This window comes from Schistocerca nitens, chromosome 10 (genome assembly GCF_023898315.1).
Source record: "Schistocerca nitens isolate TAMUIC-IGC-003100 chromosome 10, iqSchNite1.1, whole genome shotgun sequence".
Lineage (NCBI taxonomy): Eukaryota > Metazoa > Arthropoda > Insecta > Orthoptera > Acrididae > Schistocerca > Schistocerca nitens.
The window spans coordinates 24,107,102-24,127,260 of NC_064623.1; the positions used below are offsets into that span (position 1 = coordinate 24,107,102).

The 20,159-nt window shown below is 44.1% G+C and overlaps 1 protein-coding gene across 1 annotated transcript in view; it reads right to left on the reverse strand.

Annotated features, from left to right (window-relative positions):
- The window catches only part of LOC126209817 (MD-2-related lipid-recognition protein-like), a 54,507-nt gene that overhangs the window by 14,645 nt on the left and 19,703 nt on the right, over positions 1-20,159 (reverse strand). Inside the window, exons 2-3 of the mRNA XM_049938950.1 lie at positions 19,622-19,759; positions 12,622-12,791 (exon numbers count right to left, since the gene is read on the reverse strand). Coding sequence (XP_049794907.1) covers positions 12,622-12,791; positions 19,622-19,759 — 308 coding nt within the window. The remainder of the gene's footprint in view (positions 1-12,621; positions 12,792-19,621; positions 19,760-20,159) is intronic.

The window sequence follows — 20,159 nt, forward strand, 5'->3', positions numbered from 1 at the left end:
CTATTATCACAGTACGCAAGAGCATCGGCCGAAATTTAACCTCGAGGGGACAAAGTGTAATAGTCTCATTTGCGATACAAGGGAATAGTTGACTTTGAGAAAGAGTCCTGCTCCAAGAAACAAAATTTGACACGAAGTACACAAAGCATATTGCGTTAAGTGCTTGATGGTATGCACTAAATACTTGTTTTGAAGACATATTACTGCTGATCTTAAATGTCAACATATTTCGTTATTACATCCAAATGCATTTTTATATTATTAATATACATACTTATATACAAAACCTGTATCAAATTAGTCGATGGAACCAAATATTAACATACCAGGACTCAACCGAAAAGGTCTTCGTCTCCCTACTTTGGCACGTTATGTGTGGATATGCAACTGGAGCACAGAATTCGTAACTTTATGGCTGGATGTTGTGCACAGTTGCACCCTACTTAGTTTAAGAAGCATATTGTATAAGAAGGTCCAAACACCTTTCCGACTTTGATATTTCAGCATTTTTGTCTCTCGTCGAGCGCATAAATTATTAATTTTTTTTCCGTATTTGGGCCCGCAGATGAAGTATAGCTAAGTCTACGTACGGTACAGCGTGGCCGTGTTCTTCATATAACGGGCGATCGAAAAGTTTCCATTTCAGTGCGTTGCTGCAGCGCATATGCAAAGAAGCGCGAATCCGATGGGAGTATACAGGGTGGCCCATTGATCGTGACCGGGCCAAATATCTCACGAAATAAGCATCAAACTAAAAAACTACAAAGAACGAAACTCGCCTAGCTTGAAGGGGGAAACCAGATGGCGGTATGGTTGACCAGCTAGATGGCGCTGCCATAGGTCAAACGAATATCAACTGCTTTTTTTAGAATAGGAACCCCATTTTTTATTACATATTCGTGTAGTACGTAAAGAAATATGAATGTTTTACTTGGACCACTTTCTTCGCTTTGTGATAGATGGCGCTGTAATAGTCACAAACGTATAAGTGCGTGGTATCACGTAACATTCCGCTAGTGAGGACGGTATTTGCTTCGTGATACATTACCCGTGTTAAAATGGACAGTTTACAAATTGCGGAAAAGGTCGATATCGTGTTGATGTATGGCTATTGTGATCAAAATGTCCAACGGGCGTCTGCTATGTATGCTGCTCGGTATCCTGGACGACATCATCCAAGTTCTTTAAGGAGACAGGAAGTGTTCAGCCACATGTGAAACGTCAACCACGACCTGCAACAAATGATGATGCCGAAGTAGGTGTTGTAGCTGCTGTCGCGGCTAATCTGCACATCAGTAGCAGACAAATTGCGCGGGAATCGGGAATCTCAAAAAGGTCGGTGATGAGAATGCTTCATCAACATTGATTGCACCCGTACCATATTGCTATGCACCAGGAATTGCATGGCGACGACTTTGAACGTCGAGTTCAGTTCTGCCACTGGGCACAAGAGAAATTACGGGATGATGACAGATTTTTTGCACGCGTTCTGTTTAGCGACGAAGCGTGATTCACCAACAGCGGTAACGTAAACCGGCATAATATGCACTATGGGCAACGGAAAACCCACGATGGCTGCGACAAGCGGAACATCAGCGACCTTGGCGGGTTAAATGGCTCTGAGCACTATGGGACTTATCTGCTGAGGTCATCAGTCCCCTAGAACTTAGAACTACTTAAACCTAACTAACCTAAGGACATCACACACATCCATGCCCGAGGCAGGATTCGAACCTGCGATCGTAGCGGTCGCGCGGTTCCAGACCGTTGCGCCTAGAACCGCTCGGCCACACCGGCCGGCTTGGCGGGTTAATGTATGGTGAGGCATTATGGGAGGAAGGATAATCGGCCCCCATTTTACCGATGGGAATCTAAATGGTGCAATGTATGCTGATTTCCTACGTAATGTTATACCGATGTTACTACAACATGTTTCACTGCATGACAGAATGACGATGTACTTCCAACATCATGGATGTCCGGAACATAGCTCGCGTGCGGTTGAAGCGGTATTAAATAGCATATTTCATGACAGGCGGATTGGTCGTCTAAGCAGCATACTATGGCCCGCACGTTCACCGGATCTGACATTCCCGGATTTCTTTCTCTGGGGAAAGATGAGGATATTTGCTATCGTGATCCACCAACAACGCCTGACAACATGCCTCAGCGCATTGACAATGCATGTGCGAACATTACGGAAGGCGAACTACTCGTTGTTGAGAGGAATGTCGTTACACGTATTGCCAAATGCATTGAAGTTGACGGACATCATTTTGAGCATTTATTGCATTAATGTGGTATTTACAGGTAATCACGCTGTAACAGGATGCGTTCTCAGAAATGATAAGTTCACAAAGGTACATGTATCACATTGGAACAACCGAAATAAAATGTACAGACGTACCTACGTTCTGTATTTTAATTTAAAAAACCTACCTGTTACCAACTGTTCGTCTAAATTTGTGAGCCATACGTTTGTGACTCCTCCCCCCATGAACCTTGCATCTTGCCGTTGGTGTAGAGGCTTGCGTGCCTCAGCGATACAGATAGCCGTACCGTAGGTGCAACCACAACGGAGGGGTATCTGTTGAGAGGCCAGACAAACGTGTGGTTCCTGAAGAGGGGCAGCAGCCTTTCAGTAGTTGGAAGGGCAACAGTCTGGATGATTGACTGGTCTGGCCTTGTAACACTAACCAAAACGGCCTTGCTGTGCTGGTACTGCGAACGGCTGAAAGCAAGGGGAAACTACGGCCGTAATTTTTCCCGAGGGCATGCAGCTTTACTGTATGGTTAAATGATGATGGCGTCCTCTTGGGTAAAATATTCCGGAGGTAAAATAGTCCCCCATTCGGATCTCCGGGCGGGGACTACTCAAGAGGATGTCGTTATCAGGAGAAAGAAAACTGGCCTTCTACGGATCGGAGCGTGGAATGTCAGATCCCTTAATCGGGCAGGTAGGTTAGAAAATTTAATAAGGGAAATGGATAGGTTAAAGTTAGATATAGTGGGAATTAGTGAAGTTCGGTGGCAGGAGGAACAAGACTTCTCGTCAGGTGACTACAGGGCTATAAACACAAAATCAAATAGGGGTAGTGCAGGAGTAGGTTTAATAATGAATAAAGCAATAGGAATGCGGGTAAGCTACTACAAACAGCACAGTGAACGCATTATTGTGGCCAAGATAGACACGAATCCCACGTCTACTACAGTAGTACAAGTTTATATGCCACCTAGCTCTGCAGATGACGAAGAAATTGAAGAAATGTATGATGACACAAAAGAAATTATTCAGATAGTGAAAGGTGACGAAAATTTAATAGTCATGGGTGACTGGAATTCGGTATTAGGAAAAGGGAGAGAAGGAAACGTAGTAGGTGAATATGGATTGGGGCTAAGAAATGAAAGAGGAAGCCGCCTGGTAGAATTTTGCGCAGAGCACAACTTAATCATAGCTAACACTTGGTTCAAGAATCATAAAAGAAGGTTGTATACATGGAAGAAGCCTGGAGATACTGACAGGTTTCAGATAGATTATATAATGGCAAGACAGAGATTTAGGAACCAGGTTTTGAATTGTAACACATTTCCAGGGCAGATGTGCACTCTGACCACAATCTACTGGTAATGACCTGTAGATTAAAACTGAAGAAAGTGCAAAAAGGTGGGAATTTAAGGAGATGGGATCTGGATAAACTGACTAAACCAGAGTCTCAGGGAGAGCATAAGGGAACAATTGACAGGAATGGGGGAAAGAAATACAGTAGAAGAAGAATGGGTAGCTTTGAGGGATGAAGTAGGGAAGGCAGCAGAGGATCAAGTAGGTAAAAAGACGAGGGCTAGTAGAAATCCTTGGGTAACGAAAGATATATCGAATTTAATTGATGAAAGGAGAAAATATAAAAAATGTAGTAAATGAAGCAGGGAAAAAGGAATACAAACGTCTCAAAAATGAGATCGACAGGAAGTGCAAAATGGCAAAGCAGGGATGGCTAGAGGACAAATATAGGGATGTAGAGACTTATCTCACTAGGGGTAAGATAGATACTGCCTACAGGAAAATTAAAGAGACCTTTGGAGAAAAGAGAACCACTTGTATGAATATCAAGAGCTCAGATGGAAACCCAGTTCTAAGCAAAGAAGGAAAAGCAGAAAGGTGGAAGGAGTCTATACAAGGGCGATGTCCTTGAGGACAATATTATGGAAATGGAAGAGGATGTAGATGAAGATGAAATGGGAGATACGATACTTCGTGAAGAGTTTGACAGAGCACTGTAAGACCTGAGTCGAAACAAGGCCCCCGGAGTAGACAACATTCCATTGGAACTAATGACGGCCTTGGGAGAGCCAGTCCTGACAAAACTCTACCATCTGGTGAGCAAGATGTATGAAACAGACGAAATACCCTCAGACTTCAAGAAGAATATAATAATTCCAATCCCAAAGAAAGCAGGTGTTGACAGATGTGAAAATTACCGAATTATCAGTTTAATAAGTCACAGCTGCAAAATACTAACGCGAATTCTTTACAGAAGAATGGAAAAACTAGTAGAAGCCGACCTCGGGGAAGATCAGTTTGGATTCCGTAGAAATGTTGGAACACGTGAGACAATACTGACCCTACGACTTATCTTAGAAGCTAGATTAAGGATGGGCAAACCTACGTTTCTAGCATTTGTAGACTTAGAGAAAGCTTTTGACAATATTGACTGGAATGCTCTCTTTCAAATTCTGAAGGTGGCAGGGGTAAAATACAGAGAGCGAAAGGCTATTTACAATTTGTACAGAAACGAGATGGCAGTTATAAGAATCGAGGGGCATGAAAGGGAAGCTGTGGTTGGGAAGGGAGTGAAACAGGGTTGTAGCCTATCCCCGATGTTATTCAATCTTTATATTGAGCAAGCAGTAAAGGAAACAAAAGAAAAATTCGGAGTAGGTAATAAAATCCATGGAGAAGAAATAAAAACTTTGAGGTTCGCCGATGACATTGTAATTCTGTCAGAGACAGCAAAGGACTAGGAAGAGCAGTTGAACGGAATGGATAGTGTCTTGAAAGGAGGGTATAAGATGAACATCAACAAAAGCAAAACGCGGATAATGGAATGTTGTTGAATTATGTCGGTGATGCTGAGGGAATTAGATTAGGAAATGAGACACTTAAAGTAGTAAAGGAGTTCTGCTATTTGGGGGAGCAAGATAACTGATGATGGTGGAAGTAGGGATGATATAAAATGTAGACTGGCAATGGGAAGGAAAGCGTTTCTGAAGAAGAGAAATTTGTTAACATCGAGTATAGATTTAAATGTCAGGAAGTCGTTTCTGAAAGTATTTGTATGGAGTGTAGCCTTGTATGGAAGTGAAACATGGACTATAAATAGTTTGGACAAGAAGAGAATAGAAGCTTTTGAAATGTGGTGCTACAGAAGAATGCTGAGGATTAGATGGGTAGATCACATAAGTAATGAGGAAGTATTGAATAGGATTGGGGAGAAGAGAAGTTTGTGGCACAATTTGACTAGAAGAAGGGATCGGTTGGTAGGACATTTTCTGAGGCATCAAGGGATCACCAATTTAGTACTGGAGGGCAGCGTGGAGGGTAAAAATCGTAGAGGGAGACCAAGAGATGGATACACTAGGCAGATTCAGAAGGATGTAGGTTGCAGTAGTTACTGGGAGATGAAGAAGCTTGCACAGGATAGAGTAGCATGGAGAGCTGCATCAAACCAGTCTCACGCCTGAAGACCACAACAACAACAATAAATTTGTGACTATTACAGCGCCATCTATCACAAGGCGAAAAAAGTGGTCCAACTAAAACATTCATATTTCTTTACGTACTACACGAATATTTAATAAAAATGTGGGTTCCTATTTAAAAAAACGCAGTTGATATCCGTTTGACCTATGGCAGCGCCATCTAGCGGGCCAACCATAGCGCCATCTGGTTTCCCCCTTCAAGCTAGATGAGTTTCGTTCTTTGTAGTTTTTTCGTTTGATGCTAAGTTCGTGAGATATTTGGCCCGGTCACGATCAATGGACCACCATGTATAAGCATCTTTCAGATGCGTGTGCGAAAATTCCGAAACGTGATCTGTGGCTACATTATAACCAAATGCGTACAAATAGTGCCAATGTGCTGTTACTGTTTTCATGGCTGCCGCAGAAGAAACACCGCTAGACAACCACAGGAGAATGAAGAATGTGTATGGGGCAGCATGTCTGTCGAAAATCACACCATTGTGGAATGGTGCGCCAAGTAGCGTACTGGCCACGATTCGACGCAAGTGGGAGACCCTCGAGCGCTTGCTCTGCAGCCCTGATCTTTTCCCATGCGATTATTGCGCTTTCGGTCCATTAAAAAGGGCCTTGAAGGGACGACGAGGATGTACAGCAGACAGTTACGGACTTCTTTACACAGAAGGACATGGTGTCCTATCCAAACGGGTATCTTCAATTGCTGCATTAACGGGGCGATTGCCTCCTTGCTCTCGGCAATTTTACCTGACTGGCATACAGATTATGGATTGTATGACCCTCGAACGGAAACTTTTTGATAGGTCATTATACTCTGTAGAGCTTAAGAAACTGCTCCACATGCCTAATATCGTGTAGCCCCGCCCCCCTTCCCCCTGACCGCGCAGAAGTGCCGCAATACGACGTGGCATTCACTAGACTAATCCAGAATGAGATTTTCACTCTGCAGCGGAGTGTGCGCTGATATGAAACTTCCTGTCAGATTAAAACTGTGTGCCGGACCGAGACTGGAACTCGGGACCTTTGCCTTTCGCAGGCAAGTGCTCTACCAACTGAGCTACCCAAGCACGATTCACGCCCCGTCCTCACGGCTTTACTTCCGCCAGTACCTCGGCCCCTATCTTCCAAACTTTACAGAAGCTCTGGGGGATGTTTCCAGAATGAGATTTTCTCTATGCAGCGGAGTGTGCGCTGATATGAAACTAAGCGTTGTTTCCACAATATCCTTTCTTTCAGGAGTGCTAGTTCTGCAAGGTTCGTAGGAGAGCTTCTGTAAAGTTTGGAAGGTAGGAGACGAGGTACTGGCGAAAGTAAAGCTGTGAGGACGGGGCGTGAGTCGTGCTTCGGTAACTCAGTTGGTAGAGCACTTGCCCGCGAAAGGCAAAGGTCCCGAGTTCGAGTCTCGGTCCGGCACACAGTTTTAATCTGCCAGGAAGTTTCACTAGACTAATGTCTGTAGTAGTTCTGGAGAGAATTGACACCATGAATCCTGCAAGGCTGTCCATAAATCCGAGAGAGTACGTGGGGGTGGAGTGCTCTTGTGAACAGAACGTTGCAGGGCACCCCACATATGCTCAATAATGTTCATGTCTGGGGAGTTTTGTGGCCAGCGGAAGTGTTTGAACTCAAGACAGTTTTCCTGGAGCCAGTCTGTAACAGTTCTGGACGTGTGGTATGTCGCAGTGTCCTGCTGCAATTGCCCAAGTCTGTCAGTATGCACAATTGACATAAACGGATGCATGCTGAGCTGTGGCCGGCTCCCATTGATGCCGTTTCTTCTTTGGCATTTTCTCACAATCGAGTGGCGTCTTTTGCTCCCTGAGTTACCACCGTAACGAGTTGCTGACTCGCCTCCGTCAATGGCAACAGCAGTGCTTATCGATATTAGTACTGCTGTACCATATTTGGTGTGACCGCTGTATTTCCGTGTGGTGGTGCGTGTTAGACAGTCGGTCGGATGCGACAGTGCAGTGAGCAAGACTTCGCGGCGCGTAGTCGTGCCGGGACCGCTGGCGGCGTGCTCGCGCGGTCGGATTTGTGAAGCACTAGCTGTGAGAGCTGCAAAGTTCGTCGCCCACCGAACCTTGAGACTGGAGTTGAGTAATCAGTTAACCTGTTATAAAACCTCAACTGCTGTGATATCTCTTCGTTCATTGCCGGTTGCTTTCTGGGCCGTTCCTGCAAGCACCAACGTGTGGTGTGCTGGAGTCGACAAAATTTTGCAGCCGTGTTCCTGTATGGTGTTTAACTATTGAATTGATTGTAATTTATTATCGGAGTGCACCAGCGGTATCTTCTGCCTTGTGGACATTAACGTTCCGGTTACCTGCCCCAGCGTAGTTTTGCGGCAGTGTGTTTTCTTCGCCGTGTTGATGCTGTCTGGCACGGCGTATAGTTCGACAGCCTTGGTGTTGTTCATATTTGTTTGAGTGGTTATTGTGCCTTGACTGTATTTAGACGCCAATTGTCAACATGTAGTGCTGCTGGTATCTTCGTCCTCGTTGATATTTTCGGCTGTCGTGCCGTTGGTCGGGTGGAATGGAATTGATTAGGTTGTTGGCTGCTTCTTCAGTCATCCCTAGATCGTGTTGCCATCCGGTTATTTAGTATTACACTTGGCTGCCTCTCTCACCTAAACTTATGTTATAATTTCCTCCCCAGGCTGACCCTTGGGACACTTCTGAGCACTACGGTTCTGTTGTTTTGGACTGTGATATGTTTTAGTCTCAAGTACTGTGCAAGGCCTTCAGCCGAGTATTAATTTAGTTCGTTTTTAATGTTCAGTATGTGGCCTTCAGCCGAACTTCTACGTGAAATATTTTAAGATAAGGTGTTCAGCCGTCTTAAATTAAAATTTAAATAATCATTTGAAAATTTGAGACATCTCCTCTCTATCTTAATTTTTGTTTTCCAGCCCTTAAGCGTTGAGTTGTTCTATGTTCAGTATATGGTCTTCCGCCAAGCTTTATGTGAAATATTTTAAGATAAGGCCTTCAGCCGACTTAAATTAAAATTTAAAAGGTCATCGGTTTAAATCCTTTTAAAATTTTCTTACTGAAATTCTTGTTATCCAGGCTCGAAGCCCTCAGTTCTTCTGTTTTGTAACTAAGGCCTTCAGCCGCGTGTATTCCTTAAGGCAATTTTAACAACTTGTGTTCTGGTCTTCAGCCGTATTGTTTCTGAATTCTTTTAAGATCATGTGTGATTAAGTGTTTCAGCAAAATAAAGTTTGTATGTTTGTGCAACTAGCAGCAACTGATTTGGGTCCCTTTCCACAACCTGATCCGCTCTGTCCTGTGAAACCAGATTTCACACGTGTCCAGACAGAATGCTTACGTACATGTCACCTGTCCGAATCGTATCTAGACGGATCAGGGGTCCCATATCACTCAGACTGAATATGTCCCAAACCATTACAGAGCGTCCACCAGCTTCAACAGTCCCCTGCTGGCATGCAGGGTCCATGGATTCATGAGGTTGTCTGCATCCATCCTTTCGATACAATTTGAAACGAGACTCGTCCGATCAGATAACATGTTTCCAGTCATCAACAGTCCATCGTCGTTGTTGACGGACCCAGGCGAGGCGTAAAGGTTTGTGTAGTGCAGTCATCAAGGGTACACGAGTGGGCCTTCTGATCCGAAAGCCCGTATCGATGATGTTTTGTTGAATGGTTCGTACGCTCACACTTCCTGATGGCCCAACACTGAAATCCTCGGCAATTTGCGGAAGTATTGCACTTCTGTCAAGTTGAACGATCCTCTTCAGTCGTCGTTGGTCCCGTTCTTGCAGGATCTTTTATCAGCCGCAGCGATGTCGGAGATTTGATGTTTTACCGGACTGCTGATATTCACAGTACATCCGTGAAATAGTCTGTAGGAAGGCTGTTTAGGTTTTTATGTTGGTAACGCCACGTAGCGCTCTATATGAAAATCACTGACTGTGCTGTGTGAAGTCTGTGGCTGGTTTGCATTGTTGGAATATTCGCTATTGTAGTGTTGGGCTGTTGGATGTGAACAGCGCGTAGCGTTGCGCAGTTGGAGGTGAGCCGCCAGCAGCGGTGGATGTGGGGAGAGAGATGGCAGAATTTTGAGAGCGGACGATCTGGACGTGTGTCCATCAGAAAGAGTAAATTTGTAATACTGGATATCATGAACTGATACATATATGATGACTTTTGAACATTATTAAGGTAAATACATTGTTTGTTCTCCATCAAAATCTTTCATTTGCTAATTGTGCCTATCAGTAGTTAGTGCCTTCAGTAGTTAGAATCTTTCATTTAGCTGGCAGTATTGGCGCTCACTGTATTGCAGTAGTTCGTGTAACGAAGATTTTTGTGAGGTAAGTGATTCATGAAACGTATAGGTTATTGTTAGTCAGGGCCATCCTTTCTTAGGGATTATTGAAAGTCAGATTGCGTTGCGCTAAAAATATTGTGTGTCAGTTTAGTGATGATCAGAATAAGTAAAGAGAGAAATGTCTGAGTACGTTCAGTTTTGCTCAGCTGTTTGAAAATCAAATAACGTAAGGGGTTTACCAGCACATTAATTCATTAATTTTTCTAAGGGGACGTTTCAAGTCGTACGGGAAAATTCCCATTTCATCGCTATTTCGGAGATGCTGTGTCCCACTGCTCGTGCGCCGACCGAACAACTGCGCCAGACACTTGTTATCTTATATAAGCGTTGCCGACCGCAGCGCCGTAATCTGCCTGTTTCCATATCTCTGTATTTGAATAGGCATGCCTGCACCAGTTTCTTTGGAGCTTCAGTGCATGTGTGGCGTTGGTTTAGCTATTGTTCCTTCGCCTTTCTATTACACAGTCACATCACCATAAGTCGACTTGAATAGCTTTGTAGGGGTTCAAATGGCTCTGAGCACTATGAGACTTAACATCGGAGGTCATCAGTCCCCTAGACTTAGAATTACTGAAACCTAACTAACACATCCATGCCGCAGCAGCAGCGCGGTCCCTGACTGAAGCACCTAGAACCGCTCGGTCACAGCGGGCGGCCTTTGTAGGGGTTTACATGTCCCTCATGGATATGTTACTCAGGTGACATCCGACGACCACGTGTGCAGTAAATGAGCTCCCTTGACGGAGCCATTCTTCTGCTGCTTTAGTCGCAACACAGTACTCCCCACCTCGTTTTGATGCTGGCGGTGGTCCGCCTCTGGTGATGTCTAGAGGTCAGATCCGCATTACACGAGGGTGTCTAGGTACTTTTGATCTGGTTGTTGTTGTTGTTGTGGTCCTCAGTCCTGAGACTGGTTTGATGCAGTTCCCCATGCTACTCTATCCTGTGCAAGCTTCTTCATCTCCCAGTACGTACTGCAACCTAAATCCTTCTGAATCTGCTGAGTGTATTCATCTCTTGGTCTGCCTCTACCATTTTTACCCTCCACGCTGCCCTCCAGTACTAAATTGGTGATCCCTTAATGCCTCAGAAAATGTCCTACCAACCGATCCCTTCTTCTAGTCAAGTTGTGCCACAAACTCCTCTTCTCCCCAGTTCTATTCAATACCTCCTCATTAGTTATGTGATCTACCCATCTAATCTTCAGCATTGTTCTGTAGCACCACATTTCGAAAGCTTCTATTCCCTTCTTGTCTAAACTATTTATCGTCCACGTTTCACCTCTATACGTGGCTACACTCCATACAAATACTTTCAGAAACGACTTCCTGACACTTAAATCAATACTCGATGTTAACAAATTTCTCTTCTTCAGAAACGCTTTCCTTACCATTGCCAGTCTACATTTTACATCATCGACCATCATCAGTTATTTTGCTCCCCAAATAGCAAAACTCCTTTACTATTTTAAGTGTCTCATTTCCTAATCTAATTCCCTCAGCATCACCCGACTTAATTCGACTATATTCCATTATCCTCGTTTTGCTTTTGTTGATGTTTATCTTATACCCTCCTTTCAAGACACTGTCCATTCCGTTCAACTACTCTTCCAAGTCCTTTGCTGTCTCTGACAGAATTACAATGTCGTCGGCGAACCTCAAAGTTTTTATTTCTTCTCCATGGATTTTAATACCTACTCCGAACTTTCCTTTTGTTTCCTTTACTGCTTGCTCAATATACAGATTGAATAGCATTGGAGAGAGGCTACAACCCTGTCTCACTCCCTTCCCAACCACTGCTTCCCTTTCATGCCCCTCGACTCTTATAACCGCCATTTGGTTTCTCTACAAATTGTAAATAGCCTTTCGCTCCCTGTATTTTACTCCTGACACCTTCAGAATTTGAAAGAGAGTATTCCAGTCAACATTTTCAAAAGGTTTATTTAAGTCTACAAATGCTAGAAACGTAGGTTTGCCTTTCCTTAATCTTTCTTCTAAGATAAGTCGTAGGGTCAGTATTGTCTCACGTGTTCCAACATTTCTACGGAATCCAAACTCATCTTCCCCAAGGTCGGCTTCTACCAGTTTTTCCATTCGTCTGTAAAGAATTCGCGTTAGTATTTTGCAGCTGTGACTTATTAAACTGATAGTTCGGTAATTTTCACATCTGTCAACACCTGCTTTCTTTGGGATTGGAATTATTATATTCTTCTTGAAGTCTGAGGGAATTTCGCCTGTCTCATACATCTTGCTCACCAGATGGTAGAGTTTCATCATGGCTGGCTCTCCCAAGGCTGTCAGTAGTTCTGATGGAATGTTGTCTACTCCCGGTGCCTTGTTTCGACTCAGGTCTTTCAGTGCTCTGTCAAACTCTTCACGCAGTATCATATCTCCCATTTCATCTTCATCTACCTCCTCTTCCATTTCCATTTGATCTCGTAATGTGCGAAAATGCTCGACAAAGCGCAAAAAGCCAGGAGCACGACAACACAAAGTATCGTACTGACCGTGGGGTAGGCCCTGCTGATGTTGAGGTTGTACGTGTAGTTCCCCCGGGCTCCAGGCACGGCGGGGCAGTGCGTGTAACGGCAGGCGTGCGTGTCCATCCCGAGGAAGGGCAGGTCTCCGTGCGGGCTGTGCCAGAACGCCTGGCTCAACAGCTCCTCCGCGGCCGACTCTGAAACAAGCCGTCGCCGTCACGCAGTCAAAATGACGCGGTACAGAAGGAAGTACCCACAGTTATTGGTCAGGTTTATCTGTACCTGTGGACCGAACGTGCATTGCAATAAATAGTAAATCAAATATAAATTTAGAAAAGGCATCTAATCACATTTTTACTGACATTAATAAGTGGTTCATACCCAATTCACTGTCATTAAACTTTGAAAAGATCCACTATATGCAGTTCAGAACTTCCAAGAGATTTCCTTCTGGTGTGTGTATAAAGTATGATGACATGGAAATAGGAGAAGTTGAGAGTGTAAAATTCTTGGGATTACAAATTGATAATAAATGCAGTTGGGAGCAACATACTAACGAACTGCTAAAGCGCCTAAACAAGTCTGTGTTTGCAATGCGAATTATATCAGACATAGGATATATAAATATAAAAAAACTGGCTTATTTTGCTTATTTTCATTCCATTATGTCATATGGTATCATATTTTGGGGTAACTCCACAAACAGAGAAAAAATTTTTGGAGTACAGAAGCGTATAGTAAGAGTAATGAGTAGTGTAAATCCAAGAACATCGTGTCGAAACGTATTCAAAGAATTGGGCATATTAACCACAGCTAAAGAGGTGGCGGGGGTAAAATACAGGGAGCGAAAGGCTATTTACGATTTGTACAGAAACCAGATGACAGTTATAAGAGTCGAGGGGCACGAAAGGGAAGCAGTGGTTGAGAAGGGAGTGACACAGGGTTGTAGCCTCTCCCCAATGTTATTCAATCTGCATATTGAGCAAGCAGTGAAGGAAACAAAAGAAAAATTCGGAGTAGGTATTAAAATCCATGGAGAAGAAATAAAAACTTTGAGGCTCGCCGATGACATTGTAATTCTATTAGAGACAGCAAAGGATTTGGAAGAGCACTTGAATGGAATGGACAGTGTCTTGAAAGGAGGGTATAAGATGAACATCAACAAAAGCAAAACTAGAGTAATGGAATGTAGTCGAATTAAGTCCGGTGATGCTGAGGGAATTAGATTAGGAAATGAGACAAAGTAGTAAAGCAGTTTTGCTATTTGGGGAGCAAAATAACTGATGATTGTCGTAGTAGAGATGATGTAAAATGTAGGCTGGCAATGGGAAGGAAAGCGTTTCTGAAGAAGAGAAATTTGTTAACATCGAGTATTGATTTAAGTGTCAGGAAGTCGTTTCTGAAAGTATTTGTATGGAGTGTGGCCATGTATGGAAGTGAAACATGGACGAGAAATAGTTTAGACAAGAAGAGAATAGAAGCTTTCGAAATGTGGTGCTACAGAAGAATGCTGAAGATTAGATGGGTAGATCACATAACTAATGAGGAGGTATTGAATAGAATTGGGGAGAAGAGAAGTTTGTGGCACAACTTGACTAGAAGAAGGGATCGGTTGGTAGGACATATTCTGAGGCATCAAGGGATCACCAATTTAATATTGGAGGGCAGCGTTGAGGGTAAAAATCGTAGAGGGAGACCAGGAGATGAATACACTAAGCAGATTCAGAAGGATGTAGGTTGCAGTAGTTACTGGGAGATGAAGAAGCTTGCACAGGATAGAGTAGCATGGAGAGCTGCATCAAACCAGTCTCAGGCCTGAAGACCACAACAACAACAATGAAGTTTGTTGTAAATAATACATCTCTTTTTCCAACTAACTGTTTAGTACACAGTATCAATACTAGGAATAAGAACAATATACATAAAGTTTTAAAATCACTTCCTCTTGCCCAGAAAGGAGTCCAGTATTCAGCAACGCATAGTTTCAGTAAGTTACCAGATACCATTAAGAGTTTAGTTTCAGACAAGGCACAATTTAAACACAATTTAAAAGAATTTTTGGTGGCTAACTCCTTCTATTCCATCCATGAGTTTCTCAACAAGTGCAGTAGACCATTTTAATGAAAATTTATTATACTTTAATTTTTGACGATACTTGGTTGTAACAGCCACGTAACTACCTACTGTGTGAATGATAGATGTATGGAAAGCAGATGTAAGTCTTAAGTCTGTAAATAGTGGAAGTTTAGTTTTAAATCTTGTACATAATCTGTCTGTTCTTAACTGAGGATCACTGAAATGAATAATTTACTTCGATTTTTGACAATACTTGGTTGTAATAGCCAAGAAACTAGCAAATGTCTGAATGATGGATTTAATGAAAGCAGATGTAAGTATTAAACCTATAAATATTAGAAGTTTAAATTTAATTCATGTACATAATTTTACTGTGTATTGACTGAGCATCATTAAAATTAATGAAACTCAAGTTTTTCTAATTACATTTTTGTAATGTGTTTATCTGACATGTTCCACACCCAGGATGATTGCCTCTTTTATGGGTCTATGGAATGAATAATTAATTTAATCTAATCTCAATCTTTTAGCAAGTGACAACTGCACCACCACAGGTCACTGCTAAGCTGGGTGGGCGTCAGCAAACAAACTTGATGGTGGAAGAACAATACGAGTCGTTATCATCACAACAGCTAAATGCCCGTATAGCAGTCCATAATCTACGAGGCTGTTAGAAGAGAAGGAATATTGCACGCTCTGAACAGACTGGACCTGTCACAAGGATTGCAATTCAGAATCAAACACATATTACAAATCCCTCAATTGTGTTATAATAGGTGGTAAAAATAGAAAATAAGAAATTTTTAGAACGGATAGAGAAGTTTGTCAAGAAGTGCCTATCACCAGCGGTCTTTAACACAGTTATGACAACATGATAAGGAATGATCGAAGCAGACGAAATGAATTTAAATTTGTGCAGCGGCCGCAACTAGAACCCGGGTCTTCTTGCTAGGCAGAAATGCTAACCATTGCACCACCGCAGTTGACCATCGTACTGCGGTGGTGTAATCGTTCGCATTTCTGCCAGGCAAGAAGACCCGGATTCGAGTCCCAGCCGCGGCACAAATTTTAATTCATTTCGTCTGCTTCGCTCACTATCGTAGATAATAAAAAGAGACTTAAATGTCTTAGGGAAGCATTTAATTATATGATAAGGAATGTTCGCGAAAGGGCGACAACGGATGATGTAAAAATAATAGCTAATGCTCACGGCGCAGCGATACAAAAAGACAATGAGCAAAAATTGAAAGAAGAACTAAGTTCCTGGCACAGGGTATCCGAAGAAGCAGGCATGGAAATTAATTTAACAAAAAGTGAAGTAATGAAAAACACCAGAGAAAATGAAAAGAACTTATGGCTGTAAGTTGTAATCATAAGAATCAAAGAAATAGATGCTTGCATATATCTAGTAAATAAGCTAAGCAGAAAAGGATACTTCAAAAAGAAATTTCGGAGTGGATAGAAAATTGCTCAAAATTTTGTTATTGTGTATCAGATATATTTGGGAATTGGAAAATGCCTGTCAAAGCAAAAATCATGATATGCAAACCATATTGTCAACCAATTTTGACCTATGAACGAGGAACGTTGGAGTCGGACAAAGAATGATCTGAGTGTAATACAAGCGACAGAAATGCGCTTTTTACAAGGGATCCAGGATAAGACGATAAGGGACAGGATGAGATTTCAAACAATATGAAACGCGCTTAAGATGAATCCCATAAAAGAAAGTATGGGTAGAAATAGGCTGAAATGGTTAGGCCACGTTAAAAGAAAGCGAAAAGAAATACTGTTATGAAGAACTCTGGAACAGACAGCATCTGGCGGAAGAGCACTTGGAAGGCTGCGAACAAGACGGACAGGTCAGGTCAGGGACGACGTGGATTGAAGAGGACTACAATGGAAGGAAGTACTGAACAACAGACTGCCGGAAAAACAAGAACTTTGGTAGACGCTTTATGAGCTACGTGCATGAGGAGTGACATTTGAGAAAGAAGAAGTAGCAATGCAGTAGGGAATAGTCAGGTTTCTAAGCGTGGCACGAGGATGACGTCAGCAGTCTTCATTTAGCGATTGATGTTTCACTGGAGCTCCTGGCTACTGCATATAAGTGGCAGAACCAAACACCGATCCCTTCTGAGTGAAGCCGATTTCGTTATCCAGTGAGATACGACATCCCTCATTCCTAGTGCCTGTATCGTCGTATGTTGTGCGTTGTTCACATGATTTGGGACTTTATTTAATCATAACTCTGTGTCTGTATACCCTGCCTGCCATCGCAGCCATTGATTAACCTAAAGCACGTAAGTCATGGTCGCCTTCTGCTTGTGTATGGAGTAACCTTGGTTCTGTCACTCATCGTGTTTTAACTCCATGCGTATCGTATTTTCTAAGGCACAGACTGGGACATAGCCCAGTGTTTGCCTAAACAAGCATTCAAAACCACCTAAAAACCACACTCAAACTGGCAACATCGGTCGTTTATGTGCCTCGTGGGTTCGATCCAGTTCTGAATCCCCATCTTCCCTCACAGGCTTATGCGCTGCACGTTAAATTGTACGAGCAGGTTGCATATCCTGATGCATCCAGGAACAGCCAGTTTATTTATCAGGAGACGTAAAAAATGAAGGGATTAACGTCCCACTCGGTAATATGTCATTAGACATAGGATAGGAGATAGATGGGGAAGGAAGTCGGCAAGGTCATTTTTAAAGCGTTCATCCTGCTATTTGTATTGAGTGATTTACGAAAATTGCGAGGTACATACACTCCTGGAAATGGAAAAAAGAACACATTGACACCGGTGTGTCAGATCCACCATACTTGCTCCGGACACTGCGAGAGGGCTGTACAAGCAATGATCACACGCACGGCACAGCGGACACACCAGAAACCGCGGTGTTGGCCGTCGAATGGCGCTAGCTGCGCAGCATTTGTGCACCGCCGCCGTCAATGTCAGCCAGTTTGCCGTGGCATACGGAGCTCCATCGCAGTCTTTAACACTGGTAGCATGCCGCGACAGCGTGGACGTGAACCGTATGTGCAGTTGACGGACTTTGAGCGAGGGCGTATAGTGGGCATGCGGGAGGCCGGGTGGACGTACCGCCGAATTGCTCGACACGTGGGGCGTGAGGTCTCCACAGTACATCGATGTTGTCGCTAGTGGTCGGCGGAAGGTGCACGTGCCCGTCGACCTGGGACCGGACCGCAGCGACGCACGGATGCACGCCAAGACCGTAGGATCCTACGCAGTGCCGTAGGGGACCGCACAGCCACTTCCCAGCAAATTAGGGACACTGTTGCTCCTGGGGTATCGGCGAGGACCATTCGCAACCGTCTCCATGAAGCTGGGCTACGGTCCCGCACACCGTTAGGCCGTCTTCCGCTCACGCCCCAACATCGTGCAGCCCGCCTCCAGTGGTGTCGCGACAGGCATGAATGGAGGGACGAATGGAGACGTGTCGTCTTCAGCGATGAGAGTCGCTTCTGCCTTGGTGCCAATGATGGTCGTATGCGTGTTTGGCGCCGTGCAGGTGAGCGCCACAATCAGGACTGCATACGACCGAGGCACACAGGGCCAACACCCGGCATCATGGTGTGGGGAGCGATCTCCTACACTGGCCGTACACCACTGGTGATCGTCGAGGGGACACTGAATAGTGCACGGTACATCCAAACCGTCATCGAACCCATCGTTCTACCATTCCTAGACCGGCAAAGGAACTTGCTGTTCCAACAGGACAATGCACGTCCGCATGTATCCCGTGCCACCCAACGTGCTCTAGAAGGTGTAAGTCAACTACCCTAGCCAGCAAGATCCCCGGATCTGTTCCCCATTGAGCATGTTTGGGACTGGATGAAGCGTCGTCTCACGCGGTCTGCACGTCCAGCACGAACGCTGGTCCAACTGAGGCGCCAGGTGGAAATGGCATGGCAAGCCGTTCCACAGGACTACATCCAGCATCTCTACGATCGTCTCCATGGGAGAATAGCAGCCTGCATTGCTGCGAAAGGTGGATATACACTGTACTAGTGCCGACATTGTGCATGCACTGTTGCCTGTGTCTATGTGCCTGTGGTTCTGTCAGTGTGATCATGTGATGTATCTGACCCCAGGAATGTGTCAATAAAGTTTCCCCTTCCTGGGACAATGAATTCACGGTGTTCTTATTTCAATTTCCAGGAGTGTATATCTGGATGGCCGAATGGGAATTTGAACTATCGTCCTCTGGAATGGAAGTCCAATGTCTCACCACTAAGACATTCCATCCCATTTGTATGTAGTGTAAACAGTAAAGAAAACTAAGGACAAATTTAGAAAGCGAATATAAATAATTCTTAAATGGTCTACAGTATACAAATACATCTCCTGGTCTGCTTGCCGAATTTTGGGTTCTGTACTTTCTGCATAACGGCTTGGGAGTCCACGAATACCAACACGAGCTTAAATGTATGTATTCTATTTCAAATAGCCTCCCCTATGGCCAATAGCTCCGCTATTGAAGGTGGAGCTGCAATCATTTGATGGGCACCATTAGAGGGGCTGAAGAAGGCGTGTCCCACCCCTCTTCTGTTTTAGAAACATATGTTTATCAACAAGCGTACTGTGGCCAAAGACTTTGAATAAATTGCTGTAGTTTGTAATTGATGTCCTTTCTGTTTCATAAATCGTGTGGCAAGTGTGACACTGGAGCCGTATTAAAGAATATGTTAAAAGGATAGCCTGAAGGACTATTAGTAAGAGTATTCACCATTTCTTGTAGCTCCTTACTAGCAGTGGAGATAGGTATGTTCTATTCCTGTGGGCTCCTTGACAAGGCCTGCTAGAGGCAGGCAGTGTTTGGTGTAACAGCAAGCGACGGAAGTCGACAGTACGGCCCTTCACCTGTGGTGTAGGGTAAGGAGATGGGGCCCTCACCTGTGGTGTAGATGAAGGACATGGGGCCCTCACCTGTGGTGTACGTGAAGGAGATGCCGGCCGACTTGGTCTGGCGCACCTTGCACGGCCGGTGGCTGCTCGCCTCCTTGCACGGGTGCACCATTGCCGTCTGAACGGAACACCGCCTCGGCTGCACTGTGCCATTCACCCCTGCAACACAAGCACATGTCCACATGTAAGGAACTTCTGCTTCTGCACTCCTCACACCATCGCACTGTTTGTTATGGGCCGTCTGTGCTCTACCAGTGTCGTTCAGCGCTTCCCTGCTGTCGGGTGCAGTTACTCACAGAGGTCCATCGTGGGCTGTAATTACCGAATGACACCCAAAATTAGTAGATATGCTAATGTGTTCATGTTGTTGTTGTTGTTGTTGTTGTTGTTGTTGTCGTAGTCTTCAGTCCTGAGACTGGTTTGATGCAGCTCTCCATGCTACTCTATCCTGTGCAAGCTTCTTCATCTCCCAGTACTTACTGCAACCTACATCCTTCTGAATCTGCTTAGTGTATTCATCTCTTGGTCTTCCTCTACGATTTTTACCCTCCACGCCGCC